The sequence below is a fragment of the Pundamilia nyererei genome, unplaced genomic scaffold (assembly GCF_000239375.1).
Source record: "Pundamilia nyererei isolate P.nyererei 1_Seehausen unplaced genomic scaffold, PunNye1.0 scaffold00009, whole genome shotgun sequence".
NCBI classification, from domain to species: domain Eukaryota; kingdom Metazoa; phylum Chordata; class Actinopteri; order Cichliformes; family Cichlidae; genus Pundamilia; species Pundamilia nyererei.
Genome location: NW_005187410.1, coordinates 6,383,118 through 6,409,823, shown reverse-complemented (window position 1 = coordinate 6,409,823; position 26,706 = coordinate 6,383,118). Strand labels below are relative to the sequence as shown.

The 26,706-nt window shown below is 42.3% G+C and overlaps 1 protein-coding gene across 1 annotated transcript in view; it reads right to left on the bottom strand.

Annotated features, from left to right (window-relative positions):
- anos1 (anosmin 1) overlaps positions 1–26,706 on the bottom strand; it is a 40,816-nt gene that overhangs the window by 3,706 nt on the left and 10,404 nt on the right. Inside the window, exons 3-10 of the mRNA XM_005723592.2 lie at positions 15,763–15,825; positions 15,241–15,463; positions 9,646–9,830; positions 9,201–9,330; positions 6,963–7,168; positions 5,446–5,590; positions 3,473–3,619; positions 972–1,060 (exon numbers count right to left, since the gene is read on the bottom strand). Of these exons, the coding sequence (XP_005723649.1) occupies positions 972–1,060; positions 3,473–3,619; positions 5,446–5,590; positions 6,963–7,168; positions 9,201–9,330; positions 9,646–9,830; positions 15,241–15,463; positions 15,763–15,825 (1,188 nt within the window). The remainder of the gene's footprint in view (positions 1–971; positions 1,061–3,472; positions 3,620–5,445; positions 5,591–6,962; positions 7,169–9,200; positions 9,331–9,645; positions 9,831–15,240; positions 15,464–15,762; positions 15,826–26,706) is intronic.

Here is a 26,706-nt window from a genome sequence, read left to right as displayed (position 1 = left end):
TACCGTACTGGAGGACTACTTTGAACTCTCACATGGTAGGGGTTAGGCTACTATTCTCCTATTCAAACTGTAATAGAAATGATTTTTTCATAGCTTCCAAATGTGGCACAGCATAAACACAAGAACCTCAACAAGAAGCAGCGATCAAAGCGAATTCATGCCTAATTTGAGATGCCTGTAAATCCACGTTAATGGGCTCTTTGGAGCCATGTAACACTGACACTAATTTCTAAGTTTAATCATCTATTGATCTGAATGAGAAAAGCTTTTCTCAGCTCTCTGTGAAACAAAAACCCCCGGTGAGTAGTGGATTTAGACTTTCAGTAATAGAACAGGGCCTCCATTAATAGACAGCCCTTAGGGAAAGGGTGTGTGTATATATATAATATATATTCTCACTGATATGTAACAGCTTTGATTAAAAGTGAATGAGGCACTGTGCTCACATAAAAGCACAAGGCTGCAACCCTTCCTGGTGATCTATAGAAAATGGAAATGTATTTCCTAGCAACCACGGTGCTGGTTTCTAAAGAATGTGTTGATTACCAGGCCTCTGCCATCACGTATCAGTTAACCCTCTCTGTGTCAAGCTCTCCAACACAGACAACACTGCATCCTAAAACAAAGCCCCACACAGCCGCACGGCTGGGGCTGCTGAATTCTGGGAAACATTGTTTAAGTAAATAAAAGTTACTGGCCAACACACCGCATGCGTGACCACACGACTGACTCATAATATTCAAAACAACAGCCACTGGTTAGCCTGGTGCAAATCTAACACAACAGGGCTCCTGATATACTCGGCGCAGTTGTTTTCCTTAGTGGAGCTATTCTTCCTGAGCATCAAACAAAGGCTTAGGCACATGCTTTGCTTAGCACAAAGCTTCTGACCACGCCACTGCTCTAATGCGCTGCCCTATGAGAAAGGACCCCCAGCTGGAAGTGGTGCGTAACAGCTTCTGGGGACTGACCTGCGTGACGGACTTCTGTGGTCCTTGGGTCTCGTTGTGGCTACAGTACTCTGGCATCCACTGGACATGGTAGCGACTCACAGAGGAGTCTGAAACAAAGAAAGGAGGAGAATAGAGAATGTAACAGAGAAATTACTCAGTAGTCAGTTTTTAATATAATTTAATTATGATGTGTATATAAAAGAAAGGGAAGTTGTGCGTTAAAAAAAAAACATTACAAAAAACTATGGGTGTATTATTACAGCACGTATGGACTGCCATTTATTTAGCACTTTTCTGGCTTAATGACCACTCAAAGTGCTTCAGAGCACAAGCCACATTTAAGCAGATATTCATCCGGTGTGTCATTCTGCCCACTTTGAGCACTTCATCTACCTCATAACCACGGCCAATTTAAAAATCACCAATTACCTAACATGCACGTCTTTAAACTGTGAGAGGAAGCCAGGGTACCCAAAGGAAACCCACACAAGCACAGTAAGAGCATGAGTAACTAAGTGGCTGTAGCTCAGATGCAACCATGGCTGATTTTGATGTTTTTTCAGTTCTTGAACTTTTTGCCACATGCTTGAGAAACACTCGATTTACTCCCAGTGGTGGATATGACATAATCCAGTGGATTAAAAATTAGTATTTAAGCAACTGTACTTAGGATTGCATTGCAGCCATCAAACATTTATCTGACATCAGAAGCAAATCTGACAGGCTGAAATCACTGATTTCCTTGTTTGGGATCAGATACTATTGGTATCTCTTTCCTAACATGAAAAAGAGTGAACTCCATTTGTTGTCTTTGCAATTATCAATTACAACTTTTCAGCTTCCTAAATCTGCCCTTTTGTCTGCTGAAAAGCTCATCGTGGTCCAAATCCTGCTTCTGCGAAACAGCATTCACTTCATTACTGTACAGTAGCCCCGCACAACCTCATCAGCAATATTTATCTACCTCATCTTATGTTACTGGATTTATTATTCATTCAGCTGTGTCCCTTGAATATATGAAATACATCTCTGATTAATAATTGAGTTGTGCTATGTTCACCCCTCAGTAGGGGCCTGGGTTGTAGTTTGCAGATAAAAGGGGTCCTTTGAAGGCTTAGACACAGATCTGGCACTTAAAGCCCCAGAGCTCTTTGGAAGCAGAAGAGAGGAATTACAGGGAACCGGGAAATCGGGGAAAGAACATAAACAAGATATGCCTATGTCTGACTGAAGGAGGGCAGTGGTATGTAAAACAAGAAATAGGACATGGAAATCAGGTAGAGAACGGAACCGCAGCAGCGTTCGATAAATCATGACTGGAAGCCAGCCTCTGAAGTCCCGCCACAGCTGATCTGCCGTCTATTGTCTGGGTGTTAGGCAGACAGATATATTATCTGAGCTCGTGTACAACATGGTTCTCTTTCGTCTGCTGGACACAACCCAGAGGCTAGGCTGTTTTGAATCACAGAGACAATGAATGAGAGTTTAATCATGGTTCAGTTAACCTGTCGCTTTCTCTGTCACACAAGCCAGATGTCCAGAGACTCTTCAGCCCTCCTGAGGCCATCCGTATGTCTGTGTGTTTACGGTAGTGGAGCGCACGTTGTCAGAGTCCAAGCCAGGGTCATCACTCAGACTAATGAGTGGCAGTGATGCACACGCTGCGGACGGGGACCCACGAAACAAGACACAGAAAGAGAAGCTGGACTGGGATTAGCTCTGCTCTGCAACACCGTGATTCCCCAGGCATGCTTGATCCCGTCAGCATCACTCAGCTCTCTGAGACCAGGCCAACCTTGCTAACAGCTCTGGGCCAACTCCATAACCTCCCCCCCTCATTCTGATTCAGCAGTTGGTGTCTCACCAGGCCTCTCCTTCAGCCAGGGTTTGCATTCTTGACTCCAAGATGTGGAGTTTGGCTTGGGCGATGACATATATTAGTAACATAACATAGACCAGTGAATGGGACTTGACAGGTTACCCTGAGAGCATCGCTTTCAAGGTTTCCATATTTTCATTCTGGTATTAACAGAAAGTTTTTGGGAGTGAATGCCGCAGAGACAGCCATTCCTATAGGTTTTTTTTAACCCGTTACAGTGCTTCAATCTACCACCAAGCCCGCTTTCTATGACATCAAGTCTCGTAAAAAGAAAATCGACCGCTTCAACGCTAATGCGAAGGCAAGAATCTATTAAATACAGCTGTCAATAAATCCCATTGCACAGCTCTGACTCTGTGTGTTTATTGTTCTTTACTAAACGGTGGCTCTGCTTTACCCGTCCGTGTGCGGTTTTTGCCCAGCACTCACATTACACAGCTCTCACAAAGACACATTGTTTCATTTACACCATCTGATACCACATTCATAAAAAAAAAGAAGGAAATTTAGATTGTTTGAGTAAGTGGGAATCAGTCATAACATTTTATTATGGTACACATGAGTCATAGTGATTGATGGGCATGATGGGGTGCTAATTAGATTCTAACGAAGCCATAAATCACTACAGTAGGGAGCTCACCTCCTCTCTTCTTCCAGTAGACATGGACCTGCAGCTGGCCGTCCTGGTAAAAGGGCGTGCCTACTTCTAGAGGGCCAGAAGGGCGTTTGGCCAGGGTCGAACCAAGAGGGGATATCTCCTCCTTCTTTGACTTGAGCACAGATTTTGCTGGGATGAGAAATGAGAAATGTTTCTTAGCTAAGACATGAAAGTGACTGTGTTGCAGAAAACAGTCCAGCATGGTAACAGAAACACTATTATTTCTTTATAAGATCACGGCAGTGAACAACATGTTCTTCATGCACAAATGTGCTGTAACTTGATTTGTACACAAAGAAGCAGGTTGGCAATTCAATTCATTTTAGAACCTCGTGTACATTTGAAAAAAAGAAAAACACTCATATACACACACACACACAGATAGCTTTGAGGCTTGGCCTACGCTTCCCAAGAGTTCAAGAACTCCAAATGATTGCAGATGTGCTGTCAGTGTATCTTAGCTTTTCCAGCTTTTTTTGTTGCAAATCTCATGATGATTGTTTACCTCAAATTAGGAAAATTCAGCTATCATGAAAAGCAAACAAACAAAAAAGAAAACTGGATTCAGCTAAAATGGTTTTCTCAAATCCCATATGGCTCAGCAATTAGACAGCTGCAGCTTCATCCAAGTTTCTTTTGATTTCAGGTAGCGGTGGCCCTGTTTGTGCATCAACAGTGAGTGCTTAACCTCAGTTGTGTCAGTTTCAAAGGAGCTTTGGCTAAACATAAAGATTATGATTAAAATAAAAGTTCCACTCCTGTAACTTCTGGTTAATATTGGACTCTCAGGAGTTTAATTCCAAAAATGCAACTTTCATGTTTTGTTTTTCCAGTTTTCATTGTTTTCAACAGAAGGCATCAGAATAATATCCTTCCACCCTTCCATCCATCCATCCTCTTCTGCTTATCCAATTCAGGGTTGCAGGGAGGCTTAAGTTTATCCCAACTAGCATGAGAGGCAGGGTACACTCTGGACAGGTTGCCAGCTTAGAGACAGAAAACCATTCAAGCTCACCTTCATACCTATGGGCAACTAAGAATCACCAGTTAACCCAACCCCACTAATTACATGTCTCTGGACTGTGGGAGAAAACCCAGACAAAAATGGGTAGAGCATACAAACTCCCCACAGAAAGGTCCCCATCCAGATGGTGGATTCAAACCCAGGAATTTCTTGCTGAGAGGCAACAGTGCTCACTGTCTGTGCTGACCCCCTAAATAATGTAAGATTCTTTTTTCTTTTCAGTGTAAATTTATTACAAAAGTTATGGGGAAAAAATATTTTATGTAAGCAATTATGATGCCATGCACCACAAGCCAATTACTACACATTTGATTTCATGCATCATATGAGCCATCTGATATCTACCACCACACCAACTGCTTCTTATGCACACGTGCAAATTTCCATATTGATAACTATACTTCTATCATGGGTTGTAGTTTTTGGGTGCAATCTTGGAAAAATGTGCATTAGCAGAATTCTGTTGTTTCAATTCTATAATTGTGAAACTGTTACATTTTTTTTTAATATATACAGCAGGTTTTTAATTTAGCCATTTTTCTCTGTTAGCTGCTCTTCCTTTAGGACCATCTCATAAACGTGCTTTAAATGAATTCATGATTTATGCCAACCATGCTAGCAGATCTGCGGGGCTACACTCAGGCACACTGGTAGTTTGAGTTAAATGTTAACGCCCCTTTAAAATAATGTGCTGTTTAGCATTTAAAAATCAGTTGGGTGCAGATTAAATGCTTGATAACATTTGACAGGGATTCAGGCACCAAAATTAATCAGGCTCACAGAGTCACGAGAATCAAGGCAGAATGAGTTATTTGGATTTTCACGATGTGACTTATGTCTGTTCAGAATTTCATCAACCGACTGACATTCTGTCTGTCATTCCCGAAGCCACGCGTCTAGCAAGGGTAAAGAATAGGATAATAATGTTTACCTGAGTCATTATTCTGACTGGTACTGAAGTGAAGGGAGGCCTTGGAGCTCTTCAGACGCACCTGCCCCCAGTATGTGACAGCCTGCAGCTCCACACTGTAACTGCTGTTTTGTTCCAGTCCCTCCAGATCTACCCAGTTTTGAGCCTGTAAAAACAACAAAAAAAAAAAACCCACTTGGCTTTTGCCATTTGTATGTAACCACACTGTCACATGAGCTTATATTTAAAGTCACTGTACCAGCCACAGCTCCAGCCCAGCTCAATGCCAGACAACACAGGCCTGTGGGAAAGCCCTACTTATTAAGAACACATGTGGAGCTGAAAAAGGGGATGGTGGTGAGGAGATAGCCTTTAGGGCCTTAAGACAGAGCCATGTTATCAGAGCCTCCCAGGGCTTCTTCACTGTGTTTGGCTTCTAGCATTCCTCCATCAGCATGAACTTGATGAGTTCTTGTTATTGACTGTGGGTGTTTTGACATTCCTCTGCCAGCAGGCTGCTTTCAAAGCCCTGAGGTGCCAAAGTGGAAACCAGTAGTACATGTGTCAATAGGTGTCCGGTGTCTACCACCTCTATCTCCTTTGTGGCACATCTGGTATGCATTTCAAAAATTAATTCAGGAGAAGACTCTATGAAGGCAGGTCTGGACTATCCGAGCTTTTGGCCGAGTCTCTTAATGACATCCTCCTGAGCCACATCTATACCATATCAGGTCAGATGCTAATGGATATATTGTGTAAAAGCTCAAACAAGTATTCCATTTTTGAGAGCAGGCAGTGATCTTGGTCATGTGATTTATGTGTAATGTCTACGCTTAAAAAGATGCCAAAGAAACTCTTGTTTCTGGCTGCTACAAACAGCTGAGAGCAAAATGTTCTAGCATGCAAAATAAACTGCTCCAAAGAATAACAAAGGCATTAATAAAGAGGATCAGCACAATTCGTTCTAAATATGCTATTCATGTCATTATTAAAGAATGTCTTAAATATACTTTGCAATGATTGAAAAGAAAGTAATAAGTTAAGAATTTTGAATGCAGCTGGATTTAACAGCTAAAACATGTGTAAGAAAACAGATTTTTAAAATAACTACATTACACAATCAAATAATGAGCAGCAGAAAATGAAATGTACAAACATCGATATAAGAAGCACATACACACACCTTGAAATTGTGATTTATTGCTTTAAACAAGGCTATCCATCACACCAAATGTGCTTTCTCTCAAATCTTAAATCTGTGTTTAAGGGTTCTTTCATCAGCGTAAGGAATTAAAACAATCAAGAACTTATTGTATCACTCTGAGGATAAGTGATCTTCCCTACACATATAAATAAATATCATTCCGATTCCATGTTTATCTTTTCCCCCACTGCGGGCCCAAGCATATTTACAGAGTTGTACCGAAACTGGGAGAAAAGATGCTGAAATAATCTTGGAAGAGCCCTCGTAGTCTTAGAGACCGGATAAAGGAAAGAAAGAAAAAGAACACATCACTCAGACAGAGTGAGGAGATTACCCCATTGGTGGTCTTTCTCCTTTTCTTCTTGGATGGCACCATGGACTTGGTGGGCACGGTCCAGCTCCAGAACACTTTGTAGTGATGTATGGGGATATCGGGCTCCTCTGGCAATGTCCAGTTGAGACGAACTGTCACCAGGCCTTCCTCGCCCAGAGTCACGTTGGTGACACACAGACTGCTCGGGCTGGGAGGGGCAGATGGATCTGAAGACATAGCAACAACGCAGACACAGAAACAACACTGTGAGTTGGTGTTGATTCTAAATACATCTGTTAACACTTAGAGATGGAAACAAACTGGACCTCTAGTTCTTGGATATGGCAAATCTTGGTCCAAGGCACTTTTCAGGTAAAAAGTATTACAACCCAAGATACCTTTCACCTCCACAGCTGAGGAGGGGAACACGCATGGCACTGTGCAAAGTAATTAGTCCCCTATTAACAATCTGTCGTGAGGTGTTATGACAGGTGTCGTGTCATTTCTATGACAGCGTTCGGCAGGACTGAGAGTACAGGTCAAGGGTTAACAAACACATGCTGCTCACTCTGGCTGCACGGTCCACACTTAGAATGCCAGTACTCCTACTAATATGCATGTGTCCAGCGTAAAGCTGGATCTGAACCTATCCGTATGTGCAGCGACCCAGCCTACTGCTGTCGGCCGATGTCAGCCTGGTGCAGGAGGACAGGCAGGGCTACATGCCAGATGACAGACCAGAAGGGGAACGGTCTTTCTGTAATGAGAAAATGATTCATGCCACAACCCAGTTGGCTTTCCTCTCTCCTGCCCTCTCCCACCTGAAACACATTTAATCCACTCTAAAAAACACAATCGGACACATCGGTTCTCCAAACCAGCTGATGCTGGCCATGAAATATAAATAAGCAGTCAGCTTTTACAAATTGCCCTAACAAAGTATAGTAGTGTGAAATTGCATTCAGATGATATGACCGAACTATATAAATAACAGCGGCATGACAGAATGGTCGGGACTTCATCAAAGCCGTGGCAGCTCTCATCAATCTATCAACATTCTCGCAGTGATTGGCCTGATTGGAGGTCAGCTTCCATTCCTGCAGCAGAATCCCACCTGGTCTGAAAGCCTTTCAAAATGCCTCGGGGAGCTACGGCATGACAAAGGATTGACAGGACAGGTCAACACACCAGGAAACACACTAATACGTTTTGTACTTTGTACCATTTCTAGGATTTGGCAGAACATGGCGAGTACTCCACTAGAGAACAGTTTATGCCTTGTATATGTTTCACGATATACATCTAAAGACACTTAGCTCAAGGCCAATGAAGGCATAACCGTAAAACCTGCTGCCTTGCCAACAAACAATATCTGATATAAATCAGATGCACTGTAGACACAGTGTTACACTCACAATCCTGTAATCCCTGAAGAACCACAAAACAACTGTCCGTGACTTTAACAAATGCCATCTGCAATACAACACGGCTATTTAAAATGTCCCAGTAGTAACACGGGATGCCATCAGAGTTCACTAATCTGTGGCAAAGATCTGAAATGTGGCTGGGTTACATCACTTTGTCTGGAAGCAAGACAACACTTGCATTCATTTGAAACCTGCTGCATCCTGACTAATTCAGACTTATTACATTTTATATGACTGTAAAAAGGGGAAAGCCCTGCTTTGAAGATGTAAGTAAAGATCTCATTGCAATACAGAAAATGAATGCTCTGTGCACCCAGGCACTCCTCATTACTCAAATTCCACTTGGCATCAGCGTGAATTTCGTTTAGCTCGCTGGGTAAACGTGTGGAAACTTTGGACGGGAGACATTTATTTACAATTCAGGTTTAACGCAGTATATGAAAGAATTCAGTGGTTTTAAATCCCAAATTTAGTTTTAAATAAACATATTTAAACAGTCTAAAGCTATAATTCAAATTTAATAAATGTGTGTTTGGCTTAACCAGTCGTGTTTCAGTCATAATCAATTTGCTGTTGCCTAATGGAGCTGCGGCACTGAAGTGTTTAGGACACACAATACACGAAACCGAAAATGTCTCAGTCGGTAATACAGAAGGCTTGTAAGCTGACATTCAGAGGGAATATTTACCAAATAGACCTGCTTAAAACACTTCCCCGAGGCTTCACCTGTTCCAAGGTCTCAAACATAACAAATAGAGGGAAGGAACCGACACACAAGGCAAGGCCACACACACACACACAGACACTTGGATATGCAGATAAACACACAGACCTCTGGAGGAGCGGAAGTGTTTGCTGGGTGCAGTAAAGCCGCGGGTCCCGTGGACATTGACGGCTGCAACTCTGAACTGGTACCATCTGCTAGCTCTGATGTCAGCCAGTTGGATGCGTTCCTCTGCAGTCTGAGGGACAGATGGGGGTGGGGGGAGCAAACCACAGGGGTCAGGGTTTACACAGGGTCACAGCCCCATGTGAGTGTGCTGCCACATCATTCATCTGTGTGTTTCTCATTGCCAAACTATCAAAGACACTGTGAGGAACGTGCAACCGCATGCTGCAGTGCAGAACAGCAGTTTCGCAGCTGTGGCATGCTGGGACACGTGAAACTGTAAATTCATTCGGATTACAAATGTGACGAGAAGGAGTCCTCGCACGACAGACTTCATGCATTTATGGGATTCTCCAGTATTTTATCTGTGTGGTGTATCGGTTTCTACCTGTGCGACTGTCTGCCACTCCGTGGCATCATCCTCACTGGGATGAATACCGTAGTTCCAGCGGCGTTGCACCACATACAGCACAGGCTCCACGGATATGTTGAACTTGGAGGACCAGCGGATCTCCAGCTGACCGGACGGGTGCTCCAAGAACACCAGCTCTTTCCTCGGCTTCAGAGGGACTCCTAAAAGTACAAGAAAGGATGTTGAAACACTGACAAGGATTAATATCACCACTTGTGTGGAACATTGTTGGAGAAATTATACGTGATATGTCTTGTTTTCCTCTCCTGACTAATGTAGGTTGGAAATATGAATGACTCTGAATTGGACAGATACAGATTTCAAAATGAGACATGATCTCATCGCAAAAGATTAAATACATGCTGCGGGTCAACAACGTCGTCTTTCTACTGTGGCAGATTGGGAGCTTTCCTGTGTTTTAGTAGCTGCGTTTCTTAGTGATGATACACGCAGTTTGCATTTAGGTATGCTCTCTTTCTCTCGCTCGCAGACGCAAAATAATCCAGCACAAGCATCCGCGCACATGCATACAGCGTTAATTTGCATCACTGAACTTCACATTCAGCCTTTCAGTCAAAGTCAGTGCGGCCATGTGCAATAAATTAGAGATTTATTAAGTGCGGGACCGGCCAAACATTCTGCCAAGTCAGACTGACTCTCTCAAGTAAATTTATTGCACTGGACACGTAGTGAGTTGTTGATTGAGCGTCGGGCACGGTGATAATGAGATGGAGATTGGAAAAGCAAGTTTGGAACTACAGGAGAAGGCCCAACACATCCAACAGTTCTCCATAAATCACCTAGCACTTCAGAACATTATGTTGGACCTCTGTCGCTGCCGAACGGCTTACTGCTGCTTCGCATTTATGATCGGCATCACTCCACGCTCAAGGCTAACATGTCGGTAAACAACATAAGAGTGCAATTTGCATTCAGAGCATCTGATAAGCTTATATGTCTATTCAGCCCCCTTGCAGAGCATGAAAAAGTGACTGATGCGCAAGAATCATGGAAGGAGGACCCCTTGAGTCATATGCATAAGGACTCAGTACTTTGTTTTGTCCCATTGATAACAGCTTTCTTCATACTAACAGCTGGGGGTCATTGTGCTGTGGTTTCACAGCTCCACAGCAGAGCGTGCGCGAACAAACGTGTCATATTTCCTGCGCAATAATCAACACCGAGGTAACCGCAGCATTCCTCTTCCCCTTCTGTCTTCGCTCATCTTCCCACAAAGTCACACAAGTGCTCGCAAAGCTACACACGAAAATACAAAGACGCACACACGTCTCTTTGACAATACGTAGGAGGACAATTAATGCTTTTCCGTGAGATAACCTTCGAGACAGGTTTGGTCCAAAAAAATAAATAAATAAACAGAAAAATCACGCTTCATTCTTTTTCTTCTCCTTGCCACACACTTACTCCAAATCATGATGCAACTGTTGCTGAAGCACGATCAAGGGTACAGCGTTCATTCATGTCTTAATCATGCCAACAATTACACTCCAGGAATATAATTCGCAATACTCACGCACATACTGTCATAATGACTGCTCTAATTACAGGGGGTGAGGAAAACAGTGTAAATACTCCGTGTAGCACAATGATTTACAGTAATGCGAGGGGGGCTTGTGGACTGACTGACTTGTTGTGACAGCGTGACTATGGCTACATTTAATTAAATTCTGACATTCTCTCTCTCCTCTTTTTTTTTTCGTCTCAGAAATAGAAAACATGCAAAACGTGCAGGCTTGTGTCGCATGTCGAGCCAATTCTTCCCAGGAATGAGAAAAACTAGAGAGAACAATATGAAAATGAAAGAAGTATAAAATGAGAGACTGTCTAATAAGCTAGTTATTTCTATTTCTATACTCACTGCATATTTTATATGAGGAACTTCTCCACAAATAAAACTAAGGCAACGCTGGAGAGCAGTGGATGATGTGGAACTTATTGGTGCAAAAAATAAAAAATGGAAGAAGAAGAAGAACGTTTGTTAAACATCAAAAACTCAGGGGGTCCAGTGTCTTCAAGACTTAAGTTTTTTCTTTTCTTTTTCTTTTTTTTTGGGGGGGGTCTATCTCAGGGACTTTGACATTAACTGGGGACCCTAACCTGAACACAAACACACACACAAACACACACATCTGAGAGTGATCTCAGTGGGGGGAAACGCTCCATTTCTCCCCGCTTATGTTTGCTAATGGCTTCCAGCATCAAGGCTCATCATGGTGAAGACTGCATGCACACTTGCGCACACACAGAAACAATTACACTCTTGAAGGCATGAGCATCTAATTAGACCTTTAACACTGAGGACCGGGACAGGAATTCCATCCAGACTTTCACCAGAATACTTGGTGTAATTCAGTGTAAATGCAGCGCTGAAGGCGACCCATCATGAGCTCAGTGTTTGGGCTAAATCAGCGGGAAGGCTGCTCGATATGAAGGTCTCGCCGTGCCGTGAATGGTTTTCATTGACTCGGTCAGTGTACAGAAATTCTCAAGGTCACGCCAGCTTTCATCTTTCCCAGATTAGGGTGCTGTACACCTTTTAGTGCATGACATCCACCATGACGTCCCTCAAGATCAAATCAAATATAAATGCTTCCATGTTCTACTGTGTGCACAAGCTCAAACTGACATATCACATGCTCCTGCCATGCAATAGTAAGTGTGCTACACAGTAAACCATGCTTAAAGTGTGATTCAAAGCATGCACTACGGTCTATCAGTGGAGCGGTTCAAAGCTTAATTTAGACTCTCCTACCACCGCTTCATCTCCTGAACTTTGTTATGGCCTCAGGGTGCCAGCAATTGTGTGCTGACAGCGTATATAATGCAGTTCCAGCTCCAATCTTCTGAGTTCAAGGGCCCTGGGTTCTCTCACATAACGACTCAGCACCCGCGGTACATCAAGTCGCCTTGGGCAGCACTATTAAACCATTTTACTGGAGCAAAGATTCTTGGGTACATCTGTGTCTATGAAACCCTCAAGCTTATCCTGCAAATTCAATGCTGAATATCCATTCCCATTTACAGCTGAAATGGCATGAGGGATGTGTGGGTGAAGCACAATGCAAAGAGATGAAATAAAGATTTTCAGGTTCTTACTGCAATTGTCAAAAACCCTGCAAGATTATCTGTGTTTGCGTCACTGAGATTTACAATAATGTTTAACAGGCAGGGATTAATTGGTTCAACGGTATTTATGAAAATTATGCAACCTGAAGCAGTTAATCATATTAAAAAACACGACGGCTGCATTGAACCGGTACCAGATATGAGACTCCACATAACGAACAGGAAAAGTCGAAAAGCAGCGTATGCAAGATTAGGCTGATGAACCGTGTTATGTAATCTAGTCCTTCTTATAAGCCATACTCAGCAATTCTTATAAATAATTAAATAAATAAAGACGACACTGTGCAAAAGTTTTGAGCCACTTCTCATTTCTTTATATTTTGCTTCCAAGGAGACTTTCTTGCAATACTTCTTGCAAAGTTTTTCTCCATTCCTTGTACCTCACCATATTTACAGTTTGTTTGTGGCTATGAATGATTCCATTATTTAAAAAGGCCCCTAACTCAAGGGAAGAACTAGTGTTGTGTCTTTGTTACTAGCAGACTGTCACAAAAACACTTTTTTTCTTCTTTAGTCGAATCTACAAAAATCACAATTTGACAGACACAAAAAGGTGATTCTCCCATCATGGTGTGGAGTGTGTCCTTGAAACAAACAGGACACATGGAGGTGCAAATAGGCCTAAAAAAAATCGATCAATAATAATAATGATAATAACAAACCCTATCTAAAGCAGGTGAATAATATCTGAAACTTTTTAAAAATCGGGACCTGAGAGATGTCAAGAAGCCATTCTTAAGGAAGAGAAACAGGGAGAAGAGGCTGAGGTATGCCAGATTATACAAGAACTGAGCTGGAAACTCCATAAAACCTGTGGCAACAGGTTTTATGGAGTTTTGAATCCAAATTTGAATTTTTTCAAATATGCACCTTCAAGCTTGTTAGAATTAAACAAAATTTGCTTTTGCATAATATATTCTAATTCCATTCAAGTTTGCAAGTTTCAAGAAATCGTTGCATTTATTTCACATTTTTGTAGCAAAACAGAAAGAAATGAGGGATAGCTCGAGCATTTCCATAGTACTGTGTGCCAAGTGACTGACAGTTAGCTAATCTGTGCTTACAACCTGATGTTTAGACACTGTCCCTTAAGGTCTGTCAACCTTGCTGACTATTACCCTGTCAATAATTAAGTATTAAATAAAGAACGATGTTTATTAAATAACTATTTTTAGAGCTTTCTCATTTGTCACAGAGCATTTTATCTAAACGTTTCCCTCTCTCTGTTCATTGATCTCAAATGTTCTGCCGGCAACTAATTAAACCAATGCTGCGCAATCAAACAGCTTTCAAATTCACTGGATTTTACAGAGATATTTATAAAAATGTACACAAGACATCTGGAAAAGAATTAATCAGTTGAAATGGAACAGAAAAACATCAAGTCTTAGGTGCGATGTTCAATTCAAAGTGAGCATGACATGGCTTCAACGAGCAGCTGGAACAAGCTGATACAAAATACCACTTAAAAGGAAACTAAATTGGGGACTTGGATGTCTAGAGTTTAATGTGTGTAGTCAGAACCGCAGTTAATTGCAAGCCTGAAACAAGCAAATAAAGGTGCTGATATATAAGGAAATCACAGACAGAGTTGTTTACAATACACAGTATGTAACCTTTTAATACTTATGTTCTGACTTATTATAAACTGCTATTAATGCGGCAATTTAGGAATGTGGAAGTTACGATCCTTAAGACTACCATTTCTGACAAACCTTGTTTATATCTGTGGACAACATTTGTCAGCATTAGGCTGTCAGTTTATTTACATTCAGGAATGATTTCTCTGATGCAGTCGCTTTGATTGTTGGTGGGAGGTCTAGTTATTCCAGCGATGCTCTACATTTAATCAGGCTTGACTGATTTGGTTTTGTCTGAACGATAACAGCGTCTTTGATTACACTTTACTCTCCCACCAGTGGTGCTTCACATTTAAAGCATGGGAAAAGACAGCAGGCTTTAAACGTGAAGCCGTCACAGGAAACGCAGTGCATTTGTCACCTGTATTAGTTACCAAAAATATACCAAGACACGTCTTCTCCTTGGTAAATCTTGTTAAATATTTCGGTAATGGAACAGGAAGCAGCGGCACTTAGAAGCAACCCGCTGTGCCGCCCCGGCTCCTCGGAAAGGTAAAAAACTTTTAATGTGCCTTGCTGTGGCTGGAAAACTGCTTGTGTCGTGGCCGGGACGAAGCCAGGTCAAACAAAATGACTTGTTTCGAAATGGCTGCTTTTACTGTAAACCGATACCCCGGTTAGAGGTTGAACAAAGCAGCAGCTCAAGGAGTGTTTGCTGTTGTATTCATTAAACAACCAGGGGCTGCCAAATGAACCATATATGACTTCTTAAGGATTTACACGGCGATGTACTGTTGCAGAATCCGATAAAATAATGTTTGATTTTATCTGCCTTCAGCATCACCTTTGTAGAGATTCTTTGGCAGCTGGCAGGTGTGGCCACAGCCATTGGAGCAGCACTTTTTGACAGCTGAACACTCTCCATCCTCTTCGCAGCTCTCCACACAGGCAGCTGCGAAGCCGCTGGCCTTCTCCGGGGCAGGGCAGTCACCCTGCTTCACTCCCTCCACAGACTTTAGGAACTCGCAGCTAGTGAGACACTCGTAGTGTTTCTTGGGAAAGAGGGGCTGAGGAAGAAGAGGGAAGGAGAAGGGGAGAAAAAAAAAAATATAAGTCAGACCACTTTTTTAAGGCAGGGCTGTGAGCTAACAGTGATTCTCCTGTTTACATTTCTGCTCATGACTCACTGGAGCGGCGAGTACATTAAACAGCTTAGGCTCACAGAGGGTGTCGTTACAGTGCAAAACCAGTTGCTTCACACCCCTTTTCAAACTTTCCTCTTACTAAATTTTCCCACTGGGCCTGAAAAAAACCCCTCAAAAGCTCAAAATCTGAGGCAACCGCAGCATTTGTGGCAGTGACATACCTCACATAAATCTTGGCACTGGTTTTCCTTCAGGTCCCAGGATTCCTTGCAGGGCTCCAGGCACTGTGAAAAGGAGAAGGGTGTCAGTTCTTCAAAGAACCAGCCACATCAAAGTGTTAGTGCTGCGGAGATGGTGCCTACTTGTGGTGGGCTGACAGGCACCTCGCTTAGGCACTTCCCCTACCACCTTTGCAGCAACCAAACACACCACTTTTTGCTACGGATAATGGCCAAACCGTCAAAGGGCGCAAACAGTCCTCTACAAAAGCAGATATGGGAGAAAGTGTGTCTGTCAGGTGCAGGCTGTCTCTTAAAAACTCTGCTCTTGCTTGGGTTTTGCTTGGTGTAGGCCTTGACAGATTCTCTCTTCACGCCTTAACACTAGTAGCCTCCCATGCTGTCTACGCCTCCTTCTCGTCCTGCCACTTCCCCTGTACATGTCTGGGCTTGATACACTTTGGCACTGGCACTAAGCTCCCTACTTTTTACCATGCTGAACAGAGAGCATTTAATAAATGATACACTTGGTTTAATGTTCCTGGGATTCCCTTTTTTAACACGCGGAACAAATTTACTGAGTGCTCGAAATCGGCGCGGGATAAAAGAAAAACTTCAGCGTAAAGTGTAGCTCTAAGTCGTTTTGCCAAACATAATTCGGGAAGATAACGTTTAAAATTAAAGTTCAGGATTCCAGTCCATACTCCTTTTTTCTTTTATACTCAGCTGCTCACCCCGAACGAATCAAATTCAATAAAGGTGAATGTAATATAACAAAAAGGTCCATGCGTGTCCGATAGAATCAGGCAGATCCCGCTGCAGAAAAAGGAATGTGTTCGGATTGGGTTTGAGAAAAGCTAGGGTCTTATGTGCTCTTGCTCCTGGCCGCTGAGAGCTGGTGTGAAAAAGAAGAGCGAGCTCAGTCAAACCGCTGCCAGGCTGCTTCTGTAGTGCACTGGGAGCAGCCCAAACCGCACCAACGACCTGCCAAAGCCACTCATTCAACCCTGTTTAATTTAGACTCCTTCACCAGCTACAGTGCAGCTAAAGTAGGCACAACAGTACATTTTCAACGCTTTCTCCTACATTCATCATCTAGGACAGTTCAATATGCCGGCAAGTAATAGAGGCAAATATAACATGGATACCTGCCATTAGCAAAAGTCCACTTTCTGTTAGAAAAGGAGACCCCTGGATACAGATTATGAGAAGAACACAAAGAGTAAGGCACACAGAATGATTAAATCAGGGCACCTACTGTAGTGACTGCATTAAACACTGGAGCTGAGGTAAGAATTTTTTCATCTCAGGCTGGGAGCCAGAGTTTTAGTTATTACTCTTTAATTCACTCATTAGCCGGCTCTGTCATTATTATGCCATTGCCAGAGAACAGTTTATTTGCTTTTTATGGAGTGTGGTGGACGGGCGCATGATGAAACATAAACCTTGCTTCTGGAGGAGCAAGCTGCAATCAGGACCGTGCACACGTCTGCCAGCACTCTGCTTCTCTGCTGGGTCTCTCCTTTACCCAACCCTGTCTCAAGCAGCTGACAACCTCTGTGTGGACAGTGTGTTGAGTGCTAAACAGGCCATTTCCCAGGGGAGGAGAAGGCTGGGAGGGAAGGTATTTTCTTAATTACTTCATAGCAATATAGATATCACTCCAGCAATATAAAATATAAAGTGCCAAGAGGAGAAAATTGGACACCCTGTCGGGTTATGACAGCAGAGAGCTCCAAGAGAAACTAATGTGGTTTCTACAGAGCTGATCAGGTGAAACCGCTGTAACACCTCGGAGACTTAAGATGACATACGAGCTTAGCTGCGCTGTCCAAGTCATGCCTCATTCTATGCCGTTTTAAAATCATCTGCTATTCATAATATGGTGACCTTATATCATTAATTCTGTTCTCAATTGTGTCCTGCGGGAGCAGAGGCTGTGGCGCAGCAGCAGCAAACCTCAGCATCCCAGGCTCATATACGAGCCCCACGCTGCACCAATGAGGTGTTGAGGCAATAACTGTGTGCTTCACCGGTGTCTAAAGGATATTCTGCCAGTAGACGCACTTGTTAAAGCCCCCAAAATCCCTTCTACAAATCACTGAACATACACACATAAGCCTGGGGATCAAGCTCATTTTACTCACTGAACGATCTTGTGTGCATGGCCAGAATGCATTCCATTGACTTTTCTTGAGGATGAAACCCTCTCTGGTTCACCACAATCACAACTGCACTGAGTGAAAATAGAATCATCGTTACCCCGAGATGCTCAGAGCAGCATGCCAAGCAGCATGAATTAACACAGCACATTGCGTACCGTGGATATTGCAACACAGATCAGAATGCTGGCTGTGGGTTTAGTGTTGTCTCACCCTCACAGTCTTTTTTCTTTCCTTTTTTTTTGAAATGTAACTCTTCGGGGCAAAAGTTCTTAACTAGCAAAAAGCTGCACAGTTCTATCGGGAACTTGTTTTTGCTGTACAAGTGGCTGCATCATAAACGACACAAAGATAAGCATCTGTGTTGAGGCAGAGCTCCCTGCAGGTGTGCTGAAAACTGACAGTCTGTCAGCATTTCTCCACAGCCACACCTCCCAACCTGACATTTAAGGAGGGAAGATGAGGACCGACGACAGATGTCTTGCCAAAGCAAATAGGATGCCTGGATATAATTACAAAGGTGCGCTCATCAATCAAAGACCTGATTCCTATTTACACAGTTTGGTGCTCAATCTAAACCATGTTACTGATGATGCCAGACTAATCCTTTGGATGGGCCAAGACTTATTTTCTATAAACTCTTGTGTAATTTCTTAAGGGTGTGCCACCTCCACCCCATCCCAGGCTGGTACACACACACTCACCTTATTGAAACAGTTCTTCTGTTTTTCTACATTCGACTAACAAGCACCAGAGCCCCAGTTAAAAGCCCAGAAGGAGACACAATTGCTTTTAGGATTGCTTCAGAAAGGGTGTCCAGTGTAAAAGTCTGCCAAATCAATCCTCTAGAGCTACTGGCTATGGTGACCTTTTGTGAATAAGAAAAATGAAAGTAGCTTCATTTTTAAATGCATTGATTTTTAAAAATGTTGTTTTGCTGACCTTTAGTCAATGGGCATTCTTAAACTAAATATTAAATACAGCAAACAAAAAATCCCAACTCAACTAACAAATGGAAATGTCTAGGGCTGGAAAATGACGCCAATGTTAAAAAAAAAAAAAAAAAGCAATCAGTTGCAGCTTCCAGGTTAGAAATGCAAACTTGGATGCAGGAATAAACATGTTCACCGCCTGATACAAAAAGAATTATGTGGTCTTACTTCCCCCTGTGTGAAAACTGTATTGGATCCTGAAAAGTATGCATTATTAGGTGCAAAGACACTTTTTGTTAAACTAAAACCGTGCAAACTGCACACTCATTTGCCAGTGAGTTGTGATTCAAACATTACCTTCATTTTGAAAAATAATATGACTAAAACTTACAAAATAAATTACATTTTCTATTCATTATGACCCCAAAATGAGTAACTACACCGATAAATTTAGCAGGAAAGCACGTACAGAAGTAAAGGCAGAAAGCCATATTTCTATAGACTTCTATAGGATTGAGAGTCTTTATGCAACCATTGCTATCGCCATCTGGTGGCCTTCTGATAGAATGCTTTATGGCTTTAATTTTCTATCCTGGAAGCCAAGTCCATGTGTAATGCTTCAAAACACTAGGTCACATTAGTGTGGGGGGGGGGTCATCCAACACATTTTTTTTTCTATTTGTATGTTACTCACCCCTCATTAGCTGGTATCTGTGTCTTTGAGATGCACTTGTACAGTTTATGAATGCTAACTGATGCAGAAATAGCCGCTTATGACTCCAAACACCAAAGTGGTGCCAAGCAAATATTCAAATCGGGGACATCATAAATGAGTGGGTGCCATCACAGTGGTTTGTGGTTTGTAGGGACAGTCTATCTATATCTAGAACTTGTGTAAAAGTTCCTAAATGAATAGCACCACGGCATGACCTTACGGTGAGTATCAGTGGATCCTCTGGAGATTTGAAGTACTCAAACATTTACATTTCTTGCACCACCAGCAGCTCATGTTTAACTTCCGAAACATAAACTGGAAAAGCTACACCACTGAACTAGAGTGGAGAACATGATTGACCTGGGTGTAGTGTATGTGCTGGTTCTGGGTGCCAGCATCGGGGCTCCCTCGAGCAAATTTCTCAGGCTGGCATCGGAGCTACCATCTGTTTTAGCATCACAAGAAATGCATGTAATTATTCTATGGAATGTTAACATATTTCAGGACAAATTTCACCCCCCAAAAAACACAAATGCTTTCCTTTTCTTAGAGATGTAAACAAGAGCATGGGGTTGTTTCTATGGACTTGAGCTGTTAGCCTTAACAAAAGCATTTGGGCGGCTGATTTCCCCTTTGTCCTCTTATCTTCCTGCCCAATGGTGACACATTCTGCATGGTTAAGTAGGAACATCCAGAGCGCTCTTTCACTCCCCATTTCACGCTGTAATAAAACGCAGCAGTTGTTACTCTGGGGGACCCTGAAAGGCATTCTGTGGGGCCGATGAGAGAGTCGGGCTGAATGGCAGCCAATGCCACAGCCCATCTTCACTTTTTCATGCCTGAGACGAGGCTGGGAGGGGGGTGACACAGGGACTGAGAAGGGAAGGGAGATAGAGCGAGGGAGGGGGGTCTGCCGTGCATGGAACTGCCTTTCTTAGTCATCGCATGTTTATCTCCACCCATTGTAAAATGCTTACTGCCCCAAGTGAGTGACTGGAATAACATAAACTATGAAAAGTGCATACGGAAAATGTCACACAAGTGTATTGTTTTAGTTAATGAAGCATGAACTGCTACCAGTCAAGGTAGCCCCAGGCTTAACAATACACAGTGTACACAAAACAGGAGCCATAATTCAAACTGATGCGGATGACATTTTCCCATATTGCTCGAACATATTTGTACAGTCACGTGGAGCTGTGTGAGACAGCAATGACTGATTCTGTCATTTTGTAACTGAAAATTCAGCAGACACAAATTTATGTGGGTACCTGTGCTTTCCCTCCAATCAACCTGCTATTACACGGGTCCCTGTAGATTTTTTTCCCACTGCTATCCCAAAAGCTTAGAGATGACATCTGGGAGATGAAGGTATTGATCCAGGCACTGATGGTGAGTGTCATAGCTTGAGTGCTGCCAACAAATATTTACAAGGTGCCTTTGCTGCTCCTTGGGATGAAGCCACAGCTTTTTTTTTTACCTGCTCTGGTTGACTCAGATATGGTGGAATCTTTGTTGTTGATCACACACACACACACACTGTAAATCTCACCTCCAATCTCATTGAGTTATGGCCATTTTTTGCTGCCCTGGTGCTTTTCACACTCCCAATGACTGTATTCAATTATTCCAGCAGCTCCCGGCTCATATCTATCGACCCATCCAGGAGTAAGTTGCTGGGTTTGCTCTCTCCTCTAGCGAAACAGGCACGTACTCCATCTCTTCACTCACTCTATTTCACTTTTATTCAGCTGTCACCCCCCTCCAACTTGCTCAGATTCTCCTAAATTGTTATATCTCCTCTCAATTCTCTATCTCAGCTTTTCATTCTCTCCCTCTCACTCTAAGGGCCAGGTAAGACCTGATAAATTCGAAAACTCTTTTTTGGCCATCCATCTGAACTAAGCCACAATGTTCACATCAATGTTTTCCAAAAATCTCTCCAAAGTAGAAACATGAGAAAACATGAGACTCGCACTGCAGTGTTGACAAAGAATTAGCTTTTTTTTTTTAATTATGTAAGATATCTTATGCAAACATGGCCACTGAACTTTTACTTGCCTCCAGCTTTTGTCTGGGTTCATCTTTGTGTGTTTTCCTAGCAGTGTTTGTAACCAAGCACAGTGTAACTGACACTTTTTGTGCCAGCTCTAAGGCAACTGCACCGATACGGGAAAAAAAAGTCATTAAACAAATGTCAATCAAGAGACAAAAAGAGCAGGCCTCAAGTGACATTGTGCAGCTTGGATCACATTTTTACTTTTTATACAATCTTGGTATACGGTTGAAAATTCTTCTCTAGATCTATAAAAAAACTATTTTAATCAAGTTGGAGGAAGGGCGAAGCTGAGTGGCAGCCTCCAGCGCTAAAAAATACAGACAACACAAAAGTGCTGAAGCCTGCAGTTCTTCAAACGGCCACAAGAAGCTGGCTTCAAAAGTGAGTCAATCTTCACCGACTCCCATTTTAACATGATCAGCTTTAAAGGAGAAGTAAAAAGCATTAGAGCCTGGTACAACAATAACAACAACAAAATAATCTCTGTTGCAGATTTCCCCCTACATAACTATGTGATTTTTTCATCCATTTAAATATATTTCTAAGTCTCACATTTAAGGAAGTGGCCACTCTGAGTGACAGCTCTATGCTGACACAGATAGTTACAGACGTTAGCTCTCTGCTAGGCTTCACCTGAGCTAAGGTCCCAGTCACACAGGCCTAGAGACTGGTCAGCAACCAACCTGAAACTAGCACTCACTAGGGAAACGTGTATTCCCAGACTGGTTGGCAACTGGTTGCCAGAGGCTGCTGGCACTGACTAGGTGTGTGGTGCTGCACTGAAAAGCTCCTTGGAATTGCTTTGGTGAGGGAGAGATTGCAATGGCTACTCGCAGTTTGCATGAAAGACGACAACATGACTGCAAACTACTTGCTGAGCAGAAGTGAAACCTTAAAAAGTTCGACACAACCTGGAAACAGAATCGTGCCTTTTAAACATGCAATTTGCAGGAAAAGATCCTCCATTTACAGTTTGTGTCACCACATCAGGAGATATACACAGCATATTGGCCAGTATTTGCAGACAAGTTAGCATTTTCCATGCAAACTACAGGTGTTGGTTGCAATCTGCTAGTGACAAAACCGATAAATAGGAGGTTTTTGGTGCAGCTAGATCTTGGCAACTGATTTCATCTAGTGTCAGCCAGAAGCCTCCAGCACTCGCCAACCAGTCGGGGAATGCACATTTAACTTTAGCAACTGAAGTTTGTTACTGAACGTAAGTTACTGAACTAGACTGTGTTTGTGGTGTCATAATATTTCTGCATAGTTAACTGTATTTGGTGTTCTAGTCCAAACCTTCTAAACCAAAAAGATTTTTAGTTTGCTCAAAATTACAAAATAGTGCTTCAAAATGTTCACATGTGGCCTGCTGAAGCTAACAAACCTCAAAACCTCTTTCCAAGAAGAAAAATATTAACATATAAATATTTTCAAATGTCTCTACATGACGGCAAGCATGACTTGGCATACTCTGTCTGAGCATCACTATTTCTCACAGTAAAGACCATTACTCTTAAGGTTTTTCCTGTTTTCTCTAACACTGACCCTCCGTTAAACTGCTTTAAAAATGAGCTTCAGTCTAATCCAAAATCTATAATAAAAATTAAAAAAAATAACAGTAAGCGAGACAGAGAGAGAGCAACAGCGAGATTCACATTACACGTTAACCAGGTTAAAACATATTTCATCAAGCGCACGAGCTGTGATCTGATGGACTGTAAAATAATACACTAGTAAAGCCTTCCAATATATCTCTGACGTGCCATTATGTTTCAAAGCGACTGTAAAAATACAGCGAGTAAATCAGGAAGAAGATATCCTCGTCCTGAGCTGTTATGAAGTCTAGACACGCCATTTCCTCAACCTAATGTGACCTTATAGTCCATGAGATATCGCGTATTTAATTTCTGCACCGCCGTAAATTAGCACAGGTGTGTGCTGCGCAGACAGTGGGTGGATCGTGTAGATCAAAAAGATTCAGTGTGCTGACTTGAGATGTGAGATTGCAACTCTATACAGCCTCACAATTTTCTTTTTTCCCCCATAAGCAGGAGCTTGCTTACGTAAATGCCACTAATTCTATTTAGGGCTGTAAGATTTATGTTGGTTTTATTGTTTCGGAGGCAACAGAAAAGCTATTTGCTGGGATGGAAGTGCATTTTTTATTCATATGAAGTTTTGGCCTGTTATTTTTGGGGAAAGAAAGAAAGAAAGAAAGAAAGAAAGAAAGAAAGAAAGAAAACTATGCTGTAGCAGTTACTGTGAGGTGTTTTGTTCCACGATTACATAAACCTCTGCAAACTAACAGGAAACCCACAGGGCTAGCAGTGTCCTTGGAGAATTACTATAGTCAGGAAAGACAAAAATGATGGCATGTTTAGTGCTTCTGCACTTCATTTGTTCCAAACCTGGTAATCTATGATTCCAACAAACTGGTAGCTGTCTGCCCTCCTCCATCTATCTTCAGGCGCATCCATACCACATGGAAATGTGGTATTTTCCACTATCACAACAAACCATCAGTCATAACTATACGATGTGACAACTCTATTAAGTGATTGAGACTAGGATTTGCAAAGGCTTCTTCAAATTTCTCTTAAACAAATAATGACATATTTTCCAAGTGTCCGTGTGTTTTACAGCCCTGTGCGGGACATATGCTGCGAGCATTTAAAGTGTCATAATTCCCTCTTCAATACAACCAACTAAAACAATGTTGTTTTCCAGGTCCAGTGGGGTGAAACTGAATTTATGCGATTTGAGACTTTCTATTTTGTTTGTCAAACCAGGCTCAGAGACGTTGAGTGAGCTAGCAGGTGGTGTCACAGACATTCTTTGAGGATCACTTTAATTATTAATTTAAATGCAGTTGAGGGCGCAGACAACAAAGAGCTGAATAGCAATAGCTTGGCAGAAAGTGAGAAGGAAAAGAGGAGGAGTTGGGAAGGGGGGGGGGGCAATGCATGAATTATACATTTACCCCACAATCAGAGGTGCCTGCCTTATTTATGAGCAAAAAAAGCCCGCACAGCTTTGCCAGAATTGTGCTTTGTCTACTGTGGAATGCAATAGGAGTTCACTTAATACTTAATGACTCTGAAGTTTCACCCAGACACACAAACACACCAATGCCCCACTGCCCTTTAAAGGGCTCCTTTTCTTACAGGTCCACGGGCGTCTCACGTTATGTTCTGCAGTGACAGGAGTCAAAATTACAGTGGCTGTAACCAGACCTTCAGTTATCACCTACTTCTGAGCTCAGTTTACATTTCATGACAATTAGACTCAACAGGATGTATCCATCATGTGGGGTCAGATTGGTGATAAAGAGGCCGCCATGAGCTTTTGCTGTGACATGGCATGGGAAAGCCAAACCCTCTCCACGGTTTTCTGAAAAGCATGTCAGATCTGCCCAATGCATGATATACTGTATTTACACCCAAACAATCACACATAATGTGTTGATGACAGATGTATAGAAGCAGAGTTGAAAGCGGGATCGCACGATAAAAACACTTCCTCATCGGCAAAGCCATTTATTCAGACTGTTCACACGGTTGATTTATGGCGGCAACAGTGAACTCCTGCTTACCATGCATGGGATGAAAAATGAATTTCTGCCATTGTAGACCGAGGACATGGTAAACAAGTCAAAAGGCATTAGCTCTGCTGGCTTGTTTCATAAAATGACCACTCAAGCCGTCTTAATCCCTTCCTGCTTCATCTCAAATCAAATGAGACCAGACCTGGAGATTCTGTGCCAATGTAGGCCAACAACATGTAAAACACAACATGCCATAGAGGGGAGGAAAGCCGTCTTAATCCCATGCTCCAGTCACATTCCACCACTATCTCCAGTTGTTTATTTGAGTTTCAGACACACTTTAAATTCACTAATCCTACTTGCCCTCTCTAGTGTTCACTAAACAGCCCCTCAGCATTATCGGCATCTTTGAATTGCAACACATCCAGATTGAGAAATAACATGCAGACAAAAAAAAAAAATAAAAAGTAGTAGTGATATAATGCATTCTCTTTGCTTGATGTGATGACTGAATTTTCTTTTACATGCAATTCAAAAAGCAGTGCAAAGACTTCACAAACAGAGGGCAAACCTGGGCATGTTGAGTACGTAAGATAAAGTGTACAGCTGTGGAGAGCAAACAAAAGACAAAAAAAAAATTTTTTGACTTTCTCTTCATCTCTGATGCAAGTTCAGACTGGAAAAGCTGAAGTATAATCTACTTTGCTGAAGTAGTCATCTCCAAGTCAGAAGGTTAAGAGATACATCGGTCATCGAGGCCCTGCTTTTCAATCGTTCTGAAACCATCACACACAGCACTCAGTGTGGGGTTTATCTGCGGGATGTAGCAGCTTTGAGTGCAGCTGGAATAAATTGATAAGCCCCCATCTACTAAGTACATCAGCTTAAAGATTCTTAAATTCTAATCTTTCTTTCACCAAGGCGACTGTTGGCACGATCGGTCTGGAAACGAAAATGCAAACAACAACCACCGAATTAATTCTTGCTACAGCACCTCTTAACACGTGATCTTAGGAAAGGAAATGATGGCAAAGTTAACGTGATAAGTACGCTGTAATCTGTGATGTTCAGCCAATACGTCCTCAGATTGAGAATAAACACTTGGATGATGGCAGATTGTCTCAGTGTGACTGGTCATTATTGCTAAAGGAAGATTTCACTGCAGCTTTGATTACATTAATCCTTCAAGAGAATTAAATCCTTTCTGACAGGGAGAACATGGGAAATCAGGCTATCTGTGAAACTTTGATTATCTTTAGGAAAAATAAATAAAAAGGCCCCTTATGCTCTGCGGGATCAATAAAAACAGACAGGTATAAGATAGCAAGCATATATTTTTCCTGAAGTATTTCCTGGCGCACTCATCACTCAGATGCTGAGCAGACAGGATTGCAAAGACGAGCTCTGGATTGAGCTTTCACTGCTGAAAAAGTCTCAACTGCAAGCCTCGCAGCCTCTTTGCCTCCTCTCCTGTGGCCACGTCTTTGGTGTTTCTTTTTTTTTTTTTTTTTCTGTGGGGGTTTTCATTCCCT